The sequence below is a fragment of the Delphinapterus leucas genome, chromosome 6 (genome assembly GCF_059928025.1).
Source record: "Delphinapterus leucas isolate spDelLeu-1000000601 "Yukka" chromosome 6, BTC_Dleu_Yukka2, whole genome shotgun sequence".
In the NCBI taxonomy this organism is placed as follows: Eukaryota; Metazoa; Chordata; class Mammalia; order Artiodactyla; family Monodontidae; genus Delphinapterus; species Delphinapterus leucas.
This window is the reverse complement of record NC_143134.1, coordinates 58381790-58403167: the sequence shown is the minus strand read 5'-3', so window position 1 is coordinate 58403167 and position 21378 is coordinate 58381790. Positions and strand designations below refer to the sequence as shown.

The 21378-nt window shown below is 41.6% G+C and overlaps 1 protein-coding gene across 1 annotated transcript in view; it reads left to right on the top strand.

Annotated features, from left to right (window-relative positions):
* Positions 1-1273: 1273 nt before the first annotated feature.
* SH3GL2 (SH3 domain containing GRB2 like 2, endophilin A1) overlaps positions 1274-21378 on the top strand; it is a 68295-nt gene continuing 48190 nt past the window's right edge. The window contains exons 1-3 of the mRNA XM_089912628.1: positions 1274-1291; positions 5234-5302; positions 15800-15872. Of these exons, the coding sequence (XP_089768754.1) occupies positions 1274-1291; positions 5234-5302; positions 15800-15872 (160 nt within the window). The remainder of the gene's footprint in view (positions 1292-5233; positions 5303-15799; positions 15873-21378) is intronic.

Below are 21378 nucleotides of genomic sequence, written 5' to 3'. Positions count from 1 at the left end.
ACCAATGAATAATAATTAAAGAACTTTCATTAAGATTCAGAGTATGGGCTTCTTTTATTTATTATTGTAGGTGATGCCTTTCTACAAATATTGGGAAAACAATATTTTGAATTTTCTATGTTTTTGCCTGTTGACAGCGAAGAAGATATGACACTTTACAGGGGAGGTAAGAGTCTCAGAAAGAAGACTGAGAACCAGTGCTCACTCATAGTTAAGGGTCCTCCTTCAATTTATTTTTGTCTTAGAATAATTCATTGAGATACATTTTTTTTTCAACTGATAATTGTCTGCTCTGCAAACACTGTGTTAGGTACTGCAGTCTCAGATGTTTTCAGACAAAGAAGCATGTGACATGATTCCCACCTTTTGCATCCTACAATAAGATGAGCAGAAGTTCTCAGCAATTTTACTCATCAAGTAGCTAGTTCCAGGGAGTCCAACAGATGATGTGTTTCATTAAGAGTTCACAGGAAATCTAGTAACTTCCATCTAGGGCAATCAGGATGAAGATGGAGAAGGTGAAATCTGGGTGAGCAACTTAGAGAATTGATAGGATTTGAAAATAAGAAAAGAGAAATAGGTCCCGGTACAAGGCAGAAGGAATTAACACAGCATATTTGGTGGATGCTAAGGAAACCCGGCTTTGTATAATGAATGATGAGACAAAGCTAAAGAAAAACAGGGACATTAGGCAGTAAATAACTTTGCAGGGACATTAGGCAGTGACGTATGAATCAATTTGGTCTTAAGTCTATTGAATTTCACTGATGTGATTTTCAAGGAGACCTTTATAAAAAGTAGCTGGAGACACGGTAGTTGGATCTTCAGCGTTTGATTGAAATGCAATGCAGGGAAGAATCAGAGCTGCAACTAGAGAATGGAGTGTCTTTTGCCTAGAGTTGACAGTTGATGTGGGAGAGAGGGTGAGTCATTGTTGGAAAGCGGGAGGCATCCTTTGGGCTGGGAACAGTGGTCATTTATTTAAGCTGTCTCCTGCTGCTGGTTCCCTTGACATTTTTCTTATTTGGCATATAGAAAAAAATAGCATGAGACAACACTACTGCAGACTCAGAATTAAGACTTAATTTAAAACGTGAGTTGATTATATTATTTATTTTCTTTTTTTGAAGAGAAAAACTATCCCTGAGTGAGGTAATCCGTCTTGTTTGCCTTACTTTATGCCTCCTTTCAGTCATCTTAACATTAACATTTACAAAACTACACTGTAGTTCAGTCCACAAATCTTTCCTGAGTCTGTGTTGTGAGGAATACAATGAAGAATAAGAAGAAGGTGAGATTTTCGGTTTGGTTGGAATACAGAATATATGGAGAGTGTAATAGAAAATAAGATTAAAAGTATAAGCTCTCAGGCCTTCCCTGGTGGCGCAGTGGTTGAGAGTCCGCCTGCCGATGCAGGAGACATGGGTTCGTGCCCCGGTCCAGGGAGATCCCACATGCCGTGGAGCGGCTGGGCCCCGTGAGCCATGGCCGCTGAGCCTGCGCGTCCGGAGCCTGTGCTCCGCAACGGGAGAGGCCACAACAGTGAGAGGCGTACCGCAAAAAAAAAAAAAAAAAAAAAAAAGTATAAGCTCTCAGTGTTGTGCTACATGGGTACGATTGAAGATTTTGAACAGAAGAGTTGGTTTTAGACAGTACAGGTGGGCATATCGACTCATTTATACTGTTTTGTTTGATTCACATAACTTTTGCTGGTATTTATTTAAATAGGGGATCAATTTCTCAAAAAGCAAGCATATTAGCTAAAGTATACTAAACAGCATCGGAAATCATTCAATTCTATGAAATCTTGGTTTTAGGAACCACCTCACTGGAAAATAGTAGGGCAAAACTATTCTTAAATAAATGGTGCTAGGTGAGGAAAACAAAACTCATCGTTGGCCAAATGAGCTCAGAGAGCCTGTCTTCCTCACCGTGACTCTTATACACAAAGGCAATAGAAGTTTTAGTAATGTTATTTAAAGAACAGGAGGAGAAAATGTTTGGCATACTCCTAAGGAGTGAGAAGATTGTTATTTAACACATTGTTTAATTCAATGCCTTGATATGTTTAGATCCTTTGTGACTTGGGGAAAAAAAATAGCCCAGAGAACAATGTGGATGTCGTTTTGAATACTCTTCTTTTTCCGTGAATCTAATTAGATAAGAAAATTTATATCAACCGAATAATCAGACCAGGACCAGTATCTACCTGTTAGCTTCATTCAGTATATTTGGTGAACTGTTTCTCTCAGAGCAGCTCAAATGTCAGCTTTTGTGGAGAATAGAAAGATTCATATTTTCTCTCTCTCCCTTCCTCTCTGTCTTCCTGCCTCCCCCTGCCTCCCCCTCAGTACTTAAGCCAAATAGTTAAAGCCAGTGGACTGATGAGTTGTCCTCCATGTGAGTTACCAGGACTAGTTCTAAGTTACTAATGGCCAGTGTGATCCCATTTGATATAGAGCCAGCAGTTGTGGTGCTAACCTGTTGATGGATGCAAAATGGGAGGAAATTAAAATTACTCTCAGTTGAGCAATATGGGATTGAAAGTATTATATAAGCCCTTGTGCTTTTGATGAAGGTCATATTTTATGGCTTAGAGATGGCCAAAATGTGATTAACCCAAGGTTACCAGGATTCTCTAATGATACTGTAAATGGAGACATTTCTCAGCTGCTTGGTTTTTGTGACAGTTTTGCAAATGAAAATTAAATATCTCATTCACGGGTCATGGGAGGGGTATATCTATAATGATCCTCTTTAACTAAAATGGGGCCTTGTGATATAGTGAGTTCCGCGACATCGAAAACAGACAGGTAGAACTGAGACAGTTGAGTCGGGGTTGTGTAGCTTATATTTCTTTATTGTGCAGGAGTTCACCAAGATTAGAGTTTCCCAGCCCAAATTTAACAGAAAACCACATACTTCAAGAATAAGACACAAGAGGGGCTTAAGTATGAGCTAAAGTTGCCATCACTGAGCAAAGTGAAAGGGAGGGAATCAGTGTAAAACTCATAGTAAAATTAGTTTGGTGATAGGGAAAATTCGATATTAATAACCTTTAAGTCCCCTTCTATCCCTTTTTCTATAAATTAAACCTCAACATGCAGGTTATGTTACTGGCACTTGGAATTCCACTAGGAGGTTCTAAACTGAATCCTAAGGCCTTCCCATCCCCATTTCTGGGTTGGTAAACGTCTTTAAGAAAGTAGGTAAAGAAGCTGACTTCTGGGCCAGATCACAGCTGATACAGGCTTTTTAGTTTTGGTGATAGTGATGCTACACAAAACCTGGATCTGTGCAGACTGTTGAAATAGTTGATAGCCATCATCACCTAGGATACAGGTTAAGTGAGAGTGCTGATGTCAGGGACCGAAGGTTGAAGCAGTGAATCTAACTCTGGCCATCTGGCCCTTTGAATCTAAAGGAACTTCAGGCAGAAGTGGCCAGCACCACGGACAGCTCTTCAGTGCTGTGGTGCAAATGCAAAGCCACCTAGGGTTTACTTGGGAAAATTGCCTTCCAGGTCCTGGTTCCACCTCTTCCTAGCTAAAGATCCCTACCATGGACAGGCAGTTTAGTTTACTCAAGCCTCAGTTTTCTCATCTGCAACATAGGAATAATGTCTGCTCTACATAGTTCTTATGGTATGCTTACTGGATGATAAAGTACAAGTGAAAGTGCCAGTTATACAAATTAAAGATGTGAATATTGTTTTTACTAACATTTCATTTTTAATCATCGACCTTTATCTGCCTAACATTGTATTATGTTAATGAAAATTGCTAGATTCTTCTCAAAGTACGAAACAACAGTTAAATAAACTGATGGGAAAGACCAGGGTATTTAATCAGATATACAATTTACTGGTAAGGGAACGGAACTAGGATATATTGCATGTCTTGTAGGTTCACGCACCGGTTTTTATATTTACTATGCCATTTATTTTCATAAAAACTCTGTGTACCATGGCAGTCCATTCCATGCCCTTCCATCATAGCATATTCCTCCTGTTAGTGCTGCTGAGGTGAAATCTGGGCCAGAGTGGTGATAGAATTCGGACTCTTGGTTTTCCCAAGAGTGATCTCTTCTAGAGGTTTTCCTGATGGCAGAAGGCAGGAGTTAAAGAAAGAGCATGTAAGGACTATACCTCAGCCCTCTATAAGGGGATATCAGAGCTTCCACGGCCAGAAAGATGGAGCCATGTATCCCAGGACCCTTTTAGAAGGAGGTAACCCAAGCTCACTTGGATGACCCAAGTTGTTACTGAGGTTGCTGCAGGTCTGGCCACGATGGGGATCCTCTGCAAAGACCCTCAACACAGTGGCTATTAAAGGAAATGGAAAATTATACTTCATTGTCTGTGTATGATAACTTTATGTAGCACAGTGACATCTTAGTAAAAAGCATCTAACTACCTTTACGGTTATTTTAAGAGGAATGAAATTCTGGTGTCATTAGCATTTAATATTTCCTGTCTTTGATGAAATTAAAGTATCTTCCTTGTGATCCCTTCATAATTTTTATTAGACTTAATTTGAGTCTTTATTTCAAAACAGAATAGAATATCTAATCTTTTAATGAACATGAATTCTACATGTGGAAAATGACCATTGGCATATGTAAACTGATGAAAGTAAAATGTATGATAATGGGAATTGATTGGGTAGCAAAGAAGTACCCTCAACATCTTTCCACATAGTTTATCGTATGTATATAAGGATGTAGACAGCTACAGGGAGATTTATAAGATCTGAAGATCAGCTAGGCTGATATTTTTCATACCAGTTTGATAGATGCTTGTGATTATCTGTTCAACAGCCCATTGAGGAATAGGTTGAAGATGTAGCAATTTTCTACCTAGGTAGCATTTTAGATCCATTATCAGAGGGAAATGATTACTGTAAGATGCTGTTTTCCCTAGGAACTTTCAAAACGAAAACGTTAGTGATTTGATAGTTGTGTGATGATTTATATAATAGAAAGAGCACTAGGGTTGAAATCAGAAGATATAAGTTTGAATTCTTGCTTCAGTACCTACCAGATGCATGGATTTTGGTAAGTTGTTCATATCCGCTGAGCCAAAGCTGTCTCCTATGAATGTGGGACGGCCCACCTACATCAGAGAATAGTTATGAGATTGTATTAGATGATGTTTGTCAAAGTGCTTAAAACTTGTGACACATGTTTAAAAGAAATTTTATTTATAATTCCTTTTTTGGGTTATTTTCTACAGAAAGTGAGTGAGAAAGTTGGAGGAGCTGAAGGAACCAAGCTAGATGATGACTTCAAAGAGATGGAAAGGGTGAGTCTTCATCACTCAGAGTTCCCTTGACATAGAATTGCCCAGCATACTAAGTGGAGAAGAGAGAAAGGAAAGGGGAAACCGTTCTCCACTGGTACCTGCGAATACATTTTGTTATTCTTAAAAGCACTCTCCTTTTAGTGTATATTTTAAAACAGAAAATGTAAAGTATCTTGTTTTTTTTTACTATCCTAAGAACAAAGCCTCCATGAAGGTGAAATGTCATAATGGATTTTATCATTACTTTTCCAAATAGGGGCAACATGGCGCTGGTGTTTGAATTGTGCTGGGGTGGGACGAAAAGAGGAGAAGGTGGGGAATGATGTACCAAATGTTTTGGGGAGAGTTTGAGTCACTTTCTAGCTTTCGAGAACTTTCCTGAGGGGACTGTGCCAGCCAGAGGCAGCATGTGTAGTGAACACAGTGCTGAGCCGGTCTGACCCTGGCCTGAGCTCCACTTCTACTGCCTGTTGCACAAGTCAGCATATTGCTCTGAGCTTCTATATTTTCATAAATGTAAAAGGAGAATACAAATTCGTTCTTCAGAGACTTTTATTAAGGATTAAAAATAGTATAAATCATTTAACATTCTTCCTTAAAAGATAGCAGGTTCTCAACAAGTGAGAGTGGAGGTGGTGAACAAAATAAGCCTTTTCATTTTTCTTGTGACAGATGCCGTATTTTCTCTTTTACTTTTCTTTCACTTTGAGACTGTCCATAGAAAGAGATACATAGGCTTATGATGGAGAGTGGGTATTGCATTGTGCAATTAATTATTTTAGATTTTAAACTGTGGATGAGTAAAGGATCTGGGAATACAAACCCTGCACTTGAACAGAGAGGATGGCGAAAGCCTGTGATACCCAGAAACCACATTTTTACTTTCTGCCCTGTCTTTTTCAGTTTTTCTTCTGAAGAGTTCATTGATGAATACAACAAATTTTTGTTCTGTACCTCCTCTGAGACAGGCATATAGGATATAGTAGTGAACAGGATAGATAAGATTTCTGACTGCATTAAATTCATAATCTAGTGGGGAAGACAGACATTGGACAAATACTGACCAGTGTGGCAAGGGTAACGAACCATGGCACTAGAGAAGCTTGGAGCAGAGGAAACTCACCCACATAGGGTGGTCAGGGAAGACTTTCCTGATATTTAAGTGAGGATATAAAGGATGAGGAAGAGTTAGCAGAGCCTAGTGCGTTTCTAGTAAAGGAAACAGCAAGCAAGAGACAACCGGACAGGGACTTCTGTGGTGGTCCAGTGGCGAAGACTCCGTGCTCCCAATGCAGGGGGCCCAGGTTCAATCCGTGGTCAGGGAACTAGATCCCATGTGCCGCAGCTAAAGATCCAGATGCCGCAACTAAAAGATCCTGCAAGCTACAACTAAAGATCCCACATGCTGCAACGAAGACCCAGTGCAGCCAAATAAATAAATGAATATTAAAAAAAAAAAGAGAGAGAGAGAGAGAGAACTGGACACATTTGAGTTGTTGAATAAAAGATGAGTTGCTGAGAGACAGGAGTCTTGTGAAATGAGACTGTTTAGTGTTTACCTAGCTGGTATTTCTGGCTAAGTTCTTGAGATGGACCTCACCGATAGAATAAGGAGCCTCACTGATAGGAGATATAATGAGTCTCCAGAACCCGACACACCTGCTCAGAATGACTTGGCTTTGACTCCTCTGCTCGCCGTAGTGTCCCCATAGTACCACTCCCCTCTTTATGAGCAGCCCTGTGGGTCTGTTCATTTGCACCAATCTCTGTCCACACCCAGTTTTCCTTTGTCCCCCTTATCCTTTGACGTCTCCCTCCCATCCCCACCCTGGAGGGAGTGTATAATATTCCACGTGGCCAATGCCCTGTCACTAATGACAGGTTAGGCAGGTGTTTAGGAACTTAGGACTAAGGAATCAGAATCTGAGTCTTGCTTTCAGCCTCTGCCAGGACACGAGGTAATAAGCTCGGTAGCCGACTGCCTAAACTGAGACAAACTAACTTTCTATTTCTTAAATGAGATTAAAAAGAATAAGAAATTTGGAGAACAGTGTTTATAACTGAACAACTAATTGAGCCTTTGAATCCATGCCAGTCTTGCAAAGTAATTGAAATAAAAGAGGACCTTACAAACATTTTACTTCAGGCAGAGACCCACAGACGTCCCTCTGAGTCTGTTGGTAAGGTTTATTTCTCCTGTTTCCTAGAAAATAATGAGTTTCTGAAGCTTTTATTTCAAAATCTAGATATTACCGTAATAAGGTTTTGCTGGTTGAAGAACACACTTGTGGTTTTGTATTTGGGTTTATAACTAAGTAGACTGAGAGATTTAGGTTTTAGTGAGGTGTGGAAATTGTTTATTCCGCTTCATCCCACACATCTTTTGCCTTATCTCTACTCATGTTAAATTCACATTAAAGGTAGAGGTTTCTGTGGTAATTGGAAAGCACATGCTTTAGATTTAGACTCCAAATCTGTTCTGTTTATATGTTTATTACACACAAAAACATTTTAGCTCAGTGTTCCCAAACCTGCAGAAGAATCACCTTTCCATGGTCAATTTCCTGTTCATCCTGTTCCTTTAGAGCAGAGAGACCTTTGTTCACTGTGTTTTCAGAGGTGCAGTGAGACAACAAAATGAGATAAATTAGAGGTTTGCATCACACAGCACTACTGGGAGAGAGAAGTGGGTATTCCTAGAGGTTGTTTCCGTAATCAGCCACCACATCCACTATCCTGCTAAGATACAGTAAAGTTACCATGTGCATCTCTTAGCCCTTGTAGCCTTCCCGTCTCGGAGCTGACTGCGTGGACCCCTTCGGCTCTGTTGTGGCTGCAGGAACCCTGCCTGTAACCATTTCTGTCCTCCTCCTAAGTGCCTGCATGGAATTGTTTCTTTGTTCATTTTAAGTGGTATTTGTTGCTTACAAGCTTCCTCACAGACTAAATTTCTTACCGTGGTACAGACACTGTGCGGATTTTTTTTTCTTTGAAAAGCTGCAGATTTTTTTATCAAGAGGAAGCACTAGAATTTGAGGGACCTCTGGTTTCTTCGAAATTTACATCAGTTGCTGCAGTGATTGTGTGTGTGTGTGTGTGTGTGTGTGTGTGTGTGGTGTGTGGGCATGTTCATTAATTCACATGGAATATCTGTAAATGCGTCCATGTGGCAGGCATCCTGCTAGGCACCAGGAATATAAAGATGATTAAGGTACAGTTCCCGCCTACAGGAGCTTCCAGTTTCGATGGAAGAAATAGACACATAGATTAGTGTCTTATGGGACAATGGTGCTTGATGCCTTGGGGAGTATTTTCATGGAAGACCTAACTCAGGTTGGGTAGACGAGTGGAGACTTCCTAGAAGAAAGGGCACCTGAGCTAAATCCTGAAATTTTCTCTTGTTTCTGTGTATATGAGTGATGTAGAAAGAAGTCCAAGTCAAGGGGTACAGTGTCTCTTTTAGGAGCCTGAAAAGTATCATGGGAAATCCCTGCTGTTGAAACCAGGAGTCCTCAAGTTGAAAGCATGGCTGTAGACCATTTTAATGAGAATGGAATTTTTCTGAAGGGGCAGCCTCAAGTTTTAAGGCAAGCAGATGTTGAGAAAGAATGGAAAGATTGTCATTCCTTATATGAGTGAGGGAATGTATTGTTTGCAGAGCAGCCTGTGGGGGAAGCGCTATAGGAGAATGTCCATGGTCATTATCTCCATATACTTAACTAGTCATTAGATGGAGAGGAGCTAGATCCTTCTGTTTAAGCCCAAGTGGTAGGCTAGAATCAACGAGTAGAAGCTATGGGGAGGTAGATCCAGACTCAACATAAGAAAGAAGTTTTTGTTGTCGGAGCTTTTTAAATAAAAAAGAGCCTTGGGGATTACTGAATTCCCCATCACTGCCCACGTTTAAAGAGAGGGTAAACCCACGGTTCCCACATTCTGTGTGAAGCACAATAGTTGTCATCTCCTTCGAGTTTTGTGGCAAGTAATTTGTTACTAATGTCATTTTTCATAATGTCAGTCTCACTTGGATTCTAGTGATCTATCCCAAATGGGAGAGAAAGGAGTAAAGTCCCAGCCAGCATGCTCAGAGTTTCACGTATCCCCGAGTGCACCGTGAGCACCTGTCATATACGTGAATGTCTTCTTCATGGGTGTGGTGGTAAAAGAGAAGGTGTGGATTACGGTACTGAGACACTCACTTGCTGGTGTGGAACTGTAGGATGGGTGGGAGCCCCAAACAAGATGAGCTTTAAAGACATTTTTCTGCTTATCCTGAAATTTAGTGAAGACTAGCTTCTTCTCAGTTACGTGTTTGCAGCATGTTTCCAAGCCAATGTTCATTAAAGGTAAATGCCTAAGAAGATTAACAAAAAAAAATACATTGGGGCAGTCTCAGCCTAATGTGTTGTTTATTTTTGTTTTCAACACGCAGTTCATTAATCAGGCTTTCCAAATACATAAGGTAACTGCTGTAAAGCAGAGCAGTCTGGGGACAGGTACATTAATTTTTCCATATCAGTAGGGGACTATTAAAACATCCCCTTATTGGACCAGCCTGTATCTCACTGCCAGACAGACTTTCCCAGGATACTGTTTTCATCGTGTCTCTGTGATTTGTTTAGTTAGGTGTTCTCCTTTAGGTCCTGTCCTTTAAGTGGGTGTGCATTCATTCTTAATAGGTACATTTTCTTAATTTCAGTGACAGAAAAATTAAGAATTTGAAAGATTTTCGTGTTTCCTATGGCATTTTAACATCTCTTTTGCGTAACCACTGTAAGTTAGCCTATATCTAAGTGGGTGCTTAATTCATCTATTTAGCATTGATCACTAAACCCACAAACTGTGCTCCATTTTAAGATGTCCATTTTATTTTTCTTAAACTCTGCTACTGTGTCCCTGGGACAGCATCTGGTGTAACGCAGTGTCTGATGTTGTGAAGTCGTATCTTTCAGTCCTTTTGTTAGTCCACTAAGAATGCTGTGTTTTTCACCTGTGTTGCCTCCTGTGTTCAGGAAACAGTGTCCGCTCCTTTTCCAATGGGGAAGGGTAATGTTCAGATGCCTCAAAACAATAGCCCCATTCTAGTCAATCTGGTGCCTTTCAGTTCTCTTGTATCTTGTCTCTAAAGACTGAGGCAGCTGGTGAAATGATGGGCATCTGCAGATTCAGCGTGGCATGCCTTTGTGAAAGTAGAACCTTAGCACAGGGAGCAGCGAACTTTTTCTGTAAATATATTAGGCTTTGTGGGCCAGAGGGCATCTGCGGTCTGTGTTGCAGCTCCTCACCTCTGCTATTGAAGAGCAAAAGCAAGCATCAGTGGTATTTGAATGAAGGAGCATGGCTGTGTTCCAATAAAATTTACCCAAGGACACTGAAATTTGCATTTTGTATAGTTATTATGTGCAAGAAAATAGTCTTCTTCTTTTGAATTGTTCCAACTATTTAAAAATCTAACAACGGGGGCTTCCCTGATAGCACAGTGGTTAAGAATCCACCTGCCAATGCAGGGGACACGGGTTCAAGCCCTGGTCCAGGAAGATCCCACGTGCCGCGGAGCAACTAAGCCCGTGCGCCACAACTACTGAGCCTGTGCTCTAGAGCCTGTGAGCCACAACTATTGAGCCCAGGTGCTGCAACTACTGAAGACTCGCACCTAGAGCCCGTGCTGCGCAACAAGAGAAGCCACTGCAACAAAGAGTAGCCCCTGCTCGCCGCAACTAGAGAAAGCCCGCGCAGCAACGAAGACCCCTCGCAGCCAAAAATAAATAAATATTTTTTTTAAAAAAGGAAAAAATCTAACAACAGGCAGTGGCCCAGATTTGGCCCACCGGCCATGGTTTGCCAACCCTTGACTTAGCATGAAGAAGGGAAATGTTATAGTGAGTAAAGCGGGTTGAGAGAGCTGTTTCTCTCCCTACACATAGTTGTAAATTACAAGACTGGATAGTGGAGGAAGAACCTGCTAATGTATTGAGAATTGCTAAAATCTTGCTAATGAGAAAATTGAAGTAAAAAGACCAGAGGAATATGTCCCTATGCTTTTACTTTGAGGAAAAAAAACCAGAACTTATTTCATACAGATAAGTTTTTATTTCCTGCAAACATGCCTGTATCTTATATAGTTAGCTTCACCTCCTCTAAACAGCCTTCCCTAATGACTCCGTGCCCCAGTCCAGACAAGGGTAGTTGAAGAAACAGGCTCAGGTGCTCACAAATGGAAGTTGCCGTTTGGGACACATCAAAACTTGTTTTCAAGCAGTAGGAAAATTTGGGCATTAAGGAAGTCATTAGGTACAATGTCATAAGTTCAGAATTAAGCTGTGCTGTTCTCAAATGGGAGTAAGCTCTTGCCAGTTATAATAAATTATTTAAGTGGAAATCTTCTTAGTTCATGGTAGTTATACTAGGCCTGTTAATAAGAGGGTATATGGTTGGACATTGACAGTTGCGGTGTATAAATAGTGTTCCTAGCAAGAGCCTGACAAGGAGCGTTTAAGGTTATCACAGGGTGATGGCCTCACCTTGTCCATGGCTGACACAGTATAGTTTCGTTTAGCAAAAAGAGTTCTGGACAAAAAGAGGACAGAGATGGAGAGAAGTTGGAAGTTGGTCAGTCTCCTACTGGCTGATGTCATCGGGCGATCCAGTTCCTCCAGCATTCTTCCTTGGAAACCGTGTCTCATCCATGACCTTTGGAACTATATTTCTTCCCATGATAGCTGCTTGGGTTGTGTGACCTCAGAGAATTCATTTCCCTTCTCCAGGTTCAGACTGGCATATTTAAAAAATCAAGGCTTTGGACTGGATGCTCTACTGGCCTTGTTCTCATATGTTTATTAACTCTGTCAAGTGTAAAATCAGGAGTAAGATCCTAGTAAATGAATTTGCTAGTAGCTCTTGCCTGTTTGGTATATGTCCTGAAAATGCATTCCGCAAATTATTATATTGGATAAAGTTGTTTTCAGAGGTGGATTGCAAGTGAAGGTTATTTTATGCTCTGATCAAAGGGGTTTAGCTAGAAATTTCTCTAGATTGATATCTAGATCAGGTACCTGAAAGTGTTGAAGGAATCTGCCTCAGTGGGCACAAGATCTGGGGTTGTATGGGCTCTTCCCTGGGAGACTTTGGCCAAACCATGGGGGACACTGAGTAGTTTTTATTCTCATTCTTCTTCTAAGGTTGAATCCCACTTTGGGGACCAAATGCAATGCTTTAATATTGTCTCCAGTGTCTCTGTGCCTCCCCCAAGACCACTGGCTTTTGCCAAACTAATAGCTTCTATTTATAGAGCCTGAGTACTTGGGCGGTGTATTTACAGAGCCCAGAAGGGAAAGGGGGTTTCATTTCGCAAATGAGAACCACTTTTCATGCTTTCCTTGCTGACTTGCCCATGGACCACTCCAGATATACACTACTGGCATCCAGCTTCTGTAGAGAAGCCATTGTAACTGAGGGCATGTGGTCAAACAACTTAGCCTGGGACAGCCTCCCTTTTGCAGAGGCCCGGGGTAGAATAGTTCTCGTGAATGAGTTTCTGTAGACTTTCAGGACTTTCAAAACAAAACCAGAAGGTGAGCTGGAAGGTGCTTTCCTCCTGGTCCTGTGTGGTTGGCCTCTGCCAGGTCTCCAGCTCCATCTAGGAGATGGTACAGAGAGCTTTGCAGCTCTGACTTGGTGTCTCTCCTCAGGTCAGGAGATGTCCCTGTTGCCTTTTTGTGCTTTCAAGAAGTATTGGGTGGTAGTTAACAACACATACGCTGGAGCCGGAATTGGGCAAGTTTCTTAACCTCTGCGTATCTGTTTCATAAGGCTTCTGAGGATTTCGTTTGTAAAGATATTTAAAGGCCTTGGAACAATTTCTGACAGATATAAAGCAGTTTGTGATGATGGTGATCAGGATTATTACTGAGGGTAGAGATGGGGGAAAGTTAGAAATTGGTTAGCTTCCTCACATCAGGTGAGTTCAGAATACCAAGTGGTCACTGGCCAATTCAGTCCCTCTGGCACTCTCCCTTAGAAACTTTGACCTTTGGAACTACTTTGCTTCCAGTCATAGCCACATAGGACATTTGTATACATTTGACATTGAATGCTTTAAGCCCTGTCATAGAGTCAGCAGAAGATCTGTGTTTTTGTCCTATCACACATGGAACCTGGACTTTCAGCCTGTTTTTTCTGCACACACCCTTTGACTTCATTTCCATTACATTGAGTGCATAGTGGTTGGTTGGCATGTTGGTAATACTTCCAGGACCTCCGTGTATGGCCACACAAGTTCTGCACTGTAAAACTCTGGGGGACCACTATTTATTGCAGAACTAAATACAACTTAGCCACATACTCAAATCTAAGATGTATTAAAAACTCAAGTTAACCAAAAGAATGTGGTACAGGGTTCACATGTGGGCAGGCATCTCTTATAAATAGGAATGCTTTTTAAGGTAATTTTATACCATGATGACCTCATAAGAAAAAATGTTTCCTCTATTAATCAAAGTAGTAGCAAGCTCCTTACACACACAGTAATCTGACTACCATGGAAGGGGAACTGATTAAGTATTGAAAAACAAAGCTGAAAGATAAAATCTTCTGGTTATGGTTTGGTTTCTGATTATGAAAGAGAAGAAGGCTTACACAGACGTAGAAAACAAATATATGGATACCAAGGGGGAAAGGGGTGGGGTGGGAGGAATTGGGAACTGGGATTGACACATATATAGTACTGATACTATGTATAAAATAGACAACTGATGGGCACATACTGAATAGCACAGGGAATTCTACCTAATGCACTGTGGTAACCTAAGTGGGAGGCAAGTCCAAAAGGGAGAGGATATCTATATGTGTATGGCTGATTCTTTTGTTGTGCAGTGGAGGCTAACACAACATTGTAAAGCAACGATATTCCAATAAAAATTAATAAAAAAAAGAAAGAGAAGGAGGCTTGCCCCATCCATAAAAGGTTGATTTTGTATGTAGGTGCAGTAGGTTACAGAAAAATTGGAATTGAGGGAGGAGCCCTTGAACTCTAAAGAAAACAACGAAGTCTCCTTGAACTTAATTGAGATCTGATATTCTGCCATCAAAAATTAATTCCCTTCATTCATACTTATGTATTCCATGTACATATCTTGGATAGGAGGATGCACTAATTTTCAGTAGTCATTTACCCTGCAGAATGAATGAATGGACCACACATGTTGATAAGAAAAGGATTTCATGGGGGAATGTAGAGAGGACCTCATTGCACAGCCTCTTCATGTGGTAAAAAGGGTGCAACAGAGAGAGGACATGGTGACCTGCTGAGTGCAAATACTGACCATTCAGAATTTTGCAAGGATAGACTCTAGGACCATGATTTTAATTTAGAGTTAACCAAAAGTTCAAGAACTGATTAGAAGTGTTTGCTCAAGATTTTTATGTACTTGGGATGTTCTCAGAAGTTAAATAAAAACTTTCCCTCTCTTACTTGAACAAACAGAGTCGATGTGGCATGTTTCTTTCTTTAGAACAGTGAAACATGCCACCATGCCTGGCCCTCTGTAGACATCCAGTGAATGCCTCTGGGGCAAAATATGTTTCATAGCTCCACATTTTTTTAAAAATTTATGTTTATTTTATGCTGAATTTATTCCTGGGTCGTATATTTTTGTTGCTTCAGTTTCTTTTGGGACATCTTCTTCTGTGCAACCTTCTCTTCAGGTTTAGGTACAATTTGCTCTTTTTCAATAGGGATCATCTTAGTGTGGCAGAGAGGGCTCAGGTAGAGGTTAACCTGTCCATGAGCTCTGTAAGTCCAGGGCCCATCTTGGATTCTGTTCCCCTGGATGTGCTCGATGCCAGAGACGCTACATCAAAACCCTTAAGTGTAACTTTACTCTCCGCATTTTTAAGCATGTGCGGCAAAAAATTCACTCTTTTTTGGGTCATGGACCCTCTGTCCAGCCCCACTCTTTGACCTGGATGGATACGCCAGCCAACTCCAACATTGTAATGATGGAATAGCATGCGTTGCTTCTGTAAAGTGACATCTTTCAGAGACTTGGTGGCTTTTTGGATATGCATACCCTCTATGGCCTGGCTTCATGGGTGTTCTTAAAGTGAACGTGAAGATTTGAACCTCTTGATTTGCAAGATTTTGTGGGGTTTTCTGTGTCAAGTGAAGAGTGAACCATTCTCAGAGACCACATCAGGCAACTTCCAGTGAGAGGAAGCTATATCCACCTTATTTTACCAGGAGATAAGGAAGTATATTTTGAAACACATTTTAGGAAATTAGTAGGTTCCTTTTTGGGTAAATGGGCTTTCCAAGTCTTGATGGAACACAGCTGAATGCAAAGCCAGTGTTACTTCTGGCAGCTCTGTGAGCCCCTCACCTTCCACCGCAGGACTTCGTGCTCGGTTGTACCACCAGTGGTTGTATATATACTCAAGCAAAAACTACGTTTCTAAAGCTAATAATTTGCATCATTTAGAATATTTATTTTCTCATTTCAGAAAGTGGATGTCACCAGCAGGGCTGTGATGGAAATAATGACTAAAACAATTGAGTACCTTCAACCCAATCCAGGTAAGGGCTCGTTTTATACTTGCAGGGGTATCCCTCCAGGTAACTTTTCGTTTCTCTTTGGTAGACAGGCTAGGTTTGGTGTGCTTCTGCTTGCTCTGTCCTCCCTTCTGGAAGTTCAGTGGCTTCAGGTGGAGCATTTCGACCGGGAAGGGAGGACTTTTTAGGTTCACACTGAAGTAACTGGAGGCTTCTGTGATATTTTATCTGACTGTAGTGTAATTAACAAACAGCACTGTGTGGACAGCGTGGGTGGCACATGATGTCAGGGTAGCTGCAAGCTGTTAGGAACTGAACACTCATTTGAAAGGGATTGTAAGAAAGGAAAACTGGGAGAATTTTCAGATAAAACATCGTAATTCACCAAAGGTGTGAAAAAGTAGGAAGTTGAACGGTTTTTGTGAAATACAGAGGGTTTCGGTCCATACGCATCACTGAAGTCTTTGGAGGGTTGTTCTTTGTTCTGATTTTTCTCCAAGCACATCACAGATCAGCACTTGTTCTTGCTAACCTGTTACACTCTTAAGAGAAGGGAGTTATAATAGAGATAATGGAGCTGTACCTTGAAAAGAGAACCAGGCAGAAGTGGGGTGATCTCGAAGAGCACAAGGTGTAACAGAGCAAAGCAGCTGATACTCTAGACCCCCTCAGCACTCTTCCTGAATAGCAGTTCCTAACTGCAGAGTATAGAAACTTGAAGCAAGGTTGAATATATTTAAGTAAAACATATGAATGTTGGGAAAACTGCGTATCTTGAGACCAGTTTCTTTGGGAGTTTCAGGTTGAGATTCCTGTGTCTTTGGTGGTACTAGGGGAGATGGTTCAGGCACTGTGTCAGCCCCACTGTGTTTGGATTCTGAGCGTTAATGGGTGAGAGATAAGAAAAGGAAATACGTGGGATAAGAGGAGGCAGACAAGCACAGTCAGTGCTGACCAGCTCCCTACTGCCTTCTGCTGCTGCTGGCTGCAGCTTTTCGCTCAGCCCAAACTGTGGGAATAACATTCTCAGTTTTTTTAAAAACTGCATCAGAGATGGGATTATGTGAGGAAGGAAAATATTCAAGTAAGTGATAAGCCATAGGAACCAGGCATTTAACTGATAGTAGACCAAATTGTTGGCAAATTAGGCAACGAATAGCAAAAATGAAGTTTCCAGTTTTTGCTTGCAGCCTTCTTCATGACCTCTGTATTCCACAGAGATTCAAGGATCTCTTATCTAAGAGATCTTCACCTGTTCCTAAGTATTTAAACAACTGTGATAGGTCAGTTTTGAAAAGAGAACTGCTCACCCGAAGTCTCATGGTAAGAAGTCATTGTTTAGGGAAGGATGTCTTTGAGTAGAATCTTGAAGTGCTCCCTCATTTCCTGGGATTTACGCATGGATGGTGCTAGGATTACTTAGCCCTGCTGTTGTAGGGCTAATATATATTTTTTAACATCTTTATTGGAGTATAATTTCTTTACAATGTTGTGTTAGTTTCTGCTGTAAAACAAAGTGAATCAGCTATACAAATACATATATCCCTATATCCCTTCCCTCTTGCGTCTCCCTCCCACCGTCCCTATCCCACCCCTCTAGGCGGTCACAAACTCCCTGTGCCTATGCGGCTGCTTCCCACTAGCTGTCTGTTTTACATGTGGTAGTGTATATGTGTCCATACCACTCTCTCACTTTGTCACAGCTTACCCTTCCCCCTCCCTGTGTCCTCAAGTCCATTCTCTATGTCTGTGTCTTTATTCCTGTCCTGCCCTTAGGTTCATCAGAACCACTTTTTTTTTTTTTTTTTTTAGATTCCATATATATGTGTTATCATGCAGTATTTGTTTTTCTCTTTCTGACTTACTTCACTCTGTATGAAAGACTCTAGGTCCATCCACCTCACTACAAATAACTCAATTTCGTTTCTTTTTATGGCTGATTAATATTCCATTGTACATATGTGCCACATCTTTTTTATCCATCCACCTGTCGATGGACACTTAGATTGCTTCCATGTTGTAGGACTAATATTAAATGTAGGGAAGGAGAGGGAAAATATAGTATTTACTGAGCACTAATGCATTTTCATTATGTCGCTAGTTATATACACTGTCTTCTCTCTAAAAGTAGCTGTTTTTTCCCTGATTATAAAAAGAAAATGCAGTTGAAAAATTCATAGTATAGCAAAGAAACTAAAAATCCATGAACACAGATCTTTGGTGGGGACCCATCTGTGTTCCTGAGTATAATGGAATTCAGGTGTATGGAGGTATGCTGTGTTGAATAGGATGTCCCTCAAAATCCAGGGCTACCCAGAACCTCCAAATGTGACTTTATTTGGAAATAACATCTTTTGAGATGTAATCAGTTAATGATCTTGAGATGAACTCATTCTGGAGTTAGAGTGGGCCCTGAATCCAACAACTGGTGTCCTTATAAGAAGAAGAGAAAACACAGAGAGACACAGGGCAGAAGGCCACCTGAAGACAGAGGCCAAGATTAGAGTGTTGCTGCCACAAACCAAGGAATGCCGGGAGCCACCAGAGCTGGAAGAGGTGAGGAAGGATTCTCCCAGAAAGCCTCAGAAAGAACCAACCGTACTGACACCTTGATTTCAAGTGTCTTGAACTGTGAGAGAGTAAATTTCTGTTGTTCTAAGCCACACAATCTGTGGCAATTTGTTATGGCAGACCTAGAAAACTAATATAGTAGGCTAGCCTAATTTTCCTCGGGAAAAAACAAGGGCCAGAGAATTTAAGAAACCTTCCCAAAGTTACACACCTAGGAAGGGATGAAACCAGGACTGGAACCCAGGTCTGATGCCCCCGAGCCCAGGAACTTTCCATTGCACAGTCCTGCTTCTGAGAAGAATGGGTTCTTCATTTAGGTGCAAAGGGTACTTTACTTTCAGAGTGGATATGACAGAAATCCAGAAAGGGAACAAATTGTGGGGTTGAGACTTATTTTTATTTTAATAAAGAAGATAACAGGAGGAGGTAATTGGGGGAGATTTGAAATTTTAGAAATGATGTATTTTTAACAGAATCTTGAATGTGCTTATTAGCTACCAACATATTGGTTTTATGGCTATTTAAAAATTGAATGAACATCTGCCACCAAGGAGAACCATTAAGGCCATCACCAGGCGATCACAAGTTGGTTTCAGAAAAGCAGTTATATGTGGGCAGGGTACATATTTATACAAATAAGTGTCATCTACAAGGGTCCAGAGTAAAACAAAATTTCATATGCTCATTCTTCAGAATTTAGATAATTTGTGTTTAATTGGCTTATAATAGATATGACTTAGTTCCTCCATGAATTTCTTGCCCTGAGAGCAGACACTGGCTAGAGCTCCTGAAAGGTGGCTGATCCAGTACACTTGTTCAGAATGCAAGTGCCCTTGAGAAGGGGACACAAGAATCTAGCCAACACCCAGAGGCTCCCAGTCCTTGGGCACAGAAGAGCAGAATATTCCCAAACTCATGCTGTTTGATAAATGCTTTGACCACTCAGCCTCTCTGTGACCCCAGAAACTGGGTCAACCAATATGGATCACTGGCTTCTGGTCCTGAATAAGCAAGATCTGGCCAGGGTCAGGATAGGGGCTTATGCAAAGTAACAAATTTACCTGGACAGGCCAGTAGGATCTGTGGAAATTAATGCTCTGAGGGTACTTTGAAAGTATCTTGTATTTGATTCATACTCTAGGATGCATTCTGGCTTTCACATCTTGTGGTTATGGAGCATACACATCTGTATAGTCTTGAAGCTCAATTCCTATTGAAATGATGACCAAAGAGAGTTGGATTACTTTTCTTGAATCTGTAGCTGTGCTCTGTGTAGGCACCCCCATCTGCTCTTGCCCACCTCCGGAGTGATATTTTAAAAGGCAGACCTGATCATGTCATCATCTTGCACAAAACCCTTCAATGGATTTTCACTGCTTTTAGGATTAAGTTTTACCATTTTTAACAAGGCTCAAAGGGCCCTCCCTACATGGTCAGCCTGCCCTTTCCCCTCTACCTTGCCAGACAAACAGTCTCCTCAGGTCCAGCATCAAGGTCATTTAGAAAGAAGCCTTCCTGAAGCCCTGACTGCATTAGGTTCCACCATCAATGACCCTCTCATGGACTTCCCTGGTGGCGCAGTGGTTGAGAGTCCGCCTGCCGATGCAGAGGACACGGGTTTGTGCCCCGGTCCAGGAAGATCCCACATGCCGCAGAGCGGCTGGGCCCGTGAGCCATGGCCGCTGAGCCTGCGCACCTGGAGCCTGTGCTCCGCAGCGGGAGAGGCCACAGCAGTGAGAGGCCCGCGTACCACACAAAAAAATAAATAAATAAAAAATTACCCTCTCATGATCCCAGCTGCTTTTCCCTGGTGGCACATGCCACACTTACTGTAATTGCATGGTGTGTGTGCTTTGGTTTGTCCTCCCCTGTAAGGACAGGGCTCTGCCTGTCTTATTCCCCACCATCCCCCCATATGCCCCAGGCCCCAGCTCAGTTCCAGGCAGCCCGTGACATTTGGATATTTGAAAAAGTGGATTATGAAGCACAGTTGATACTCAGTGGCTAATGTGATAAAACTGCTATAATGTAAAGGAGAGACGGAGAAACTCTTCCTTTCCCCTAACCCATCAGCTCTACCCATGTAACCAACATTTATCAAATGCATTTACTTTTATACAAGGACCTATGCAATTCTAGATATAGTGGGGGTAGATACAGAACCAAGATTGGGCCCCTGCCCCTTGGGACCTCACAGTCTAACAGCATAAAGTATGTATACTCTAAGGAGAGCTGCACAGAGGCCTTCATGGCTAATTCCTTCTGGAAATTCCAGCTAACTGATGAAGTGAGGAGGGGTGAGTGGGGTCACAGGCCTGCAGGTGTGGCCTGCAAAGGCAGGGCTTTCGAGGACATAGAACAGAGAGCTGTAAAGTCTTTCAGCTTGGACTGTGAAATGATTCTGACAGGAACAACATAAACCAGTACGGATTTCCAAGCTGCTTAGATAAGAAACAATTTGAACGTGAGAAGTCCTGTGTACTTCTACTGATTGTGAGCCCCTATTCTCATGGTATCTAAGAGCAAAGATCATCAGAGAAGATATAAATCAGTTTTCTTTTTTTTTAATGAATTTTTAAATTTTATTTATTTGTTTTTGGCTGCATTGGATCTTCCTTGCTGTGTGCAGGCTTTCTCTGGTTGCAACGAGCAGGGACTACTCTTCATGTTGCGGTGCGCAGGCTTCTCATTGCAGTGGCTTCACTTGTTGTGGAGCATGGGCTCATGGCACACGGGCTCAGTAGTTGTGGTGCATGGGATTAGTTGCTCTGTGGCATGTGGGATCTTCCCGGACCAGGGCTCAAACCTGTGTCCCCTGCATTGGCAGGCAGATTCTTAACCACTGTGCCACCAGGGAAACCCCGAATCAGTCTTCTTATATGAGTATTCTGATGCTTGTGGGGGGAAGATAAATCAGCAATGTCCAACAGAAATAAGATGCAAGGAACATGTGTAATTT